General features: G+C 48.6%; 1 protein-coding gene across 5 annotated transcripts in view; it reads left to right on the top strand.

Annotated features, from left to right (window-relative positions):
• SNF4Agamma (SNF4/AMP-activated protein kinase gamma subunit) overlaps window positions 1–2,500 on the top strand; it is a 252,200-nt gene that overhangs the window by 47,879 nt on the left and 201,821 nt on the right. For 4 of the 5 annotated variants that reach the window (XM_070126526.1, XM_070126524.1, XM_070126523.1 and 1 more), the window contains exon 2: window positions 1,967–2,500. This exon is cut by the window's right edge and continues 783 nt beyond it. The exons of the other annotated variant lie outside the window; for it this stretch is intronic. In XM_070126526.1, the coding sequence (XP_069982627.1) occupies window positions 2,192–2,500 (309 nt within the window). In that variant the 5' untranslated portion in view covers window positions 1,967–2,191. The remainder of the gene's footprint in view (window positions 1–1,966) is intronic. 5 annotated transcript variants of the gene reach the window in all.

Below are 2,500 nucleotides of genomic sequence, written 5' to 3'. Positions count from 1 at the left end.
AGGCCTCAGGAGGAACAAGTGGTCATACCAGGGGGTCGTCTGTCCTTCTGCTAATCATTGCGATTATTTTGGCGAACGCGTCGACTTGTCACGCATGGTTAGAAGGGTGAGAGAAGGAGAAAAGGAAGGAGGGAGGGAAGGAAGGAGGGAGAGAAGGGAGAGGGAAGAAGGAAGGAGGAAGAGAGAGGAGAAAAGGAAGGAGGGAGAGAGGGTATTGGGAAGAAGGAAGGAGAGAGAGGAAGAAGGAAGAAGGGAAGGAGGGAGAGGAGAAAGGAAGGAGGGAGAGATTGGGGAGAGGGAAGAAGGAAGAAGGGGAGCGGAGAGAGGGAGAGAGAAGGGAGTAGAGACAGGGAGGCAAAGAAAGAAGGGAGGGAGGGAGGGAGAGGGATGGAAGGGAGAGAGAGACAGAAGGAGGAAGGTAGGGAGGAACGGAGAGAGGGGGATGGAAAAGAGAGAAAGAAGAGGAAGAGAGAGAACAGAAGCAGCCAACACATACGCACACTGACATATACACTCAAGCAAACACTTACACAAGCAGAAGGCACGTACGTCTGTGGGCACACGCACGCACGCACCTAAATACGTACACACATGCACCAGCATAACCCTGCTCATGTACACGCATCTAGTAGATGATGAGTAGGAAGAGAAAGAAAAAAAATAGAACAGGAGGAGAGACAGGAAGAAGAAACGAAAATTAAGTAGGGAAAGAAAAGAAGAAAGATTAGGCTAAGGAAATAAGGAAAGAGGATGTGGGAGAGAGAGAGAGAGAGAGAGAGAGAGAGAGAGAGAGAGAGAGAGAGAGAGAGAGAGAGAGAGAGAGAGAGAGAGAGAGAGAGAGAGAGAGAGAGAGAGAAGAGGGATTGGATGCGAAAAGGGGATTGTGAGAAGGAAAGAGAAAAAAAGAAAGGAGGCTTGAGAGGATGAGAAAATCATGAAGTGTAAGTAAAATAGAGAGATAGGTATGTGGAGTCACGCAAGACGTTTTCTTCACATGATTTCAAACACATCTTAGGAAATATGAATGGTGAACAAAAGACACACACACACACACACACACACACACACACACACACACACACACACACACACACACACACACACACACACACACACACACACACACACACACACACACACACACACACACACACACACAATAACAATAACAATAACACTAACACTAACACACACACTAACACACACACACGTGTTCATGTCTGTTTATGTAAGTACGAATGTGCCGTACACTGTGCAAATAATCCAAGCAACCGCAGAAGTTGATACGTGTCGTCAGTTACCCCAATTTCGCTTGCATGTTGATACCGCGTTACATCAATCCATAAATCCCAGACGAAAAATCCGCAGCGTTCATGGCATCTCAGAACGTAAACACGGCAAGTGGATACTGGCCAGGGAACGTTGCTGTTCTTGGTATTCGCTTTGTTATTTCCATTTGTATGACTCTCGGGTTAATGTTCGTTGTGGAGAGAGGTGGCGTTTTCCTTGTGGTTTATTGTCGTTGGTGTTATTGTTTTTATCATATTATTGTTAGTTGTAGCGGTATTAGTTTTATGTGTCTTGTAATGGTAATTCTTGAAGCAAGCGTGCTGACTATTTGTAATCATAGAGGGAAGAAGAAGAAGAGAGAGAGAGAGAGAGAGAGAGAGAGAGAGAGAGAGAGAGAGAGAGAGAGAGAGAGAGAGAGAGAGAGAGAGAGAGAGAGAGGGGGGGGGGATAGAGAGAGAGAAGGAAAGAAAAAAGAGAGAAGGAGAGAAAGAGTCAGAGGAAAGGGGAATAAAAGTGAATCAGAAGAGTTCCGAGGGGACCAGAGTCTACAGAACCCGCTGTCTCCTCGCTTTATCTCGCCAACCCAGGGCGCTCTCGAACCCTTCATGTGAGAAAAGAAACAAAAGCTCACCATGGTACAGTTGTTTAATTTCTCGTGTCTATTTCTCCTTTCCAGTTTCACCACAATAAGTGCCTTTTGAAAACCTTCCATGGCAGATACAGTTTCCAAAAAGTGTTTATAGCATTCTTTGGCCTGAGAAAATGGTCACATAGACTCATCATTCCAACTGCCAAGCATCAGGAAAACATTCCCAATTCTGCCAAATGGTAACGTAAATCAGGAATTATAAGTTCAAAGAGGGCGTTGCATCTGTGATTCATTTTGTACAAAGTTAGCGAGATGGATTCCCGCAGCCAGTCCACGGGACCCACTACCCCCACACACGTCCGCCCACGTTTCGACCCCTCCACGACGCCCATGGGGGCCCCAGGTGGGACCATGGGCGGTCTGCACGCCCAGGGTAGGGTAGGCGGTCTCCAGCCGCAAGGAGGAGTCGTTGGGCCTACGGTCAGCGTGGCGGGAGGTCCCTTCGCGGGCGGCTACGGACGCTGGGTGGCGGGGGACCGTGGCGGCGGCCAGGCGGGCACGGCCTTCATGCGCCGGACCCGCATGGGCATCGGGTCCACCTTGATTGGGCCCCTGAACCGG

Source organism: Penaeus vannamei, chromosome 10 (genome assembly GCF_042767895.1).
Source record: "Penaeus vannamei isolate JL-2024 chromosome 10, ASM4276789v1, whole genome shotgun sequence".
Classification (NCBI taxonomy): domain Eukaryota; kingdom Metazoa; phylum Arthropoda; class Malacostraca; order Decapoda; family Penaeidae; genus Penaeus; species Penaeus vannamei.
Note: the sequence above shows the minus strand (reverse complement) of the source record. Positions and strands in the feature narration are given on the sequence as shown.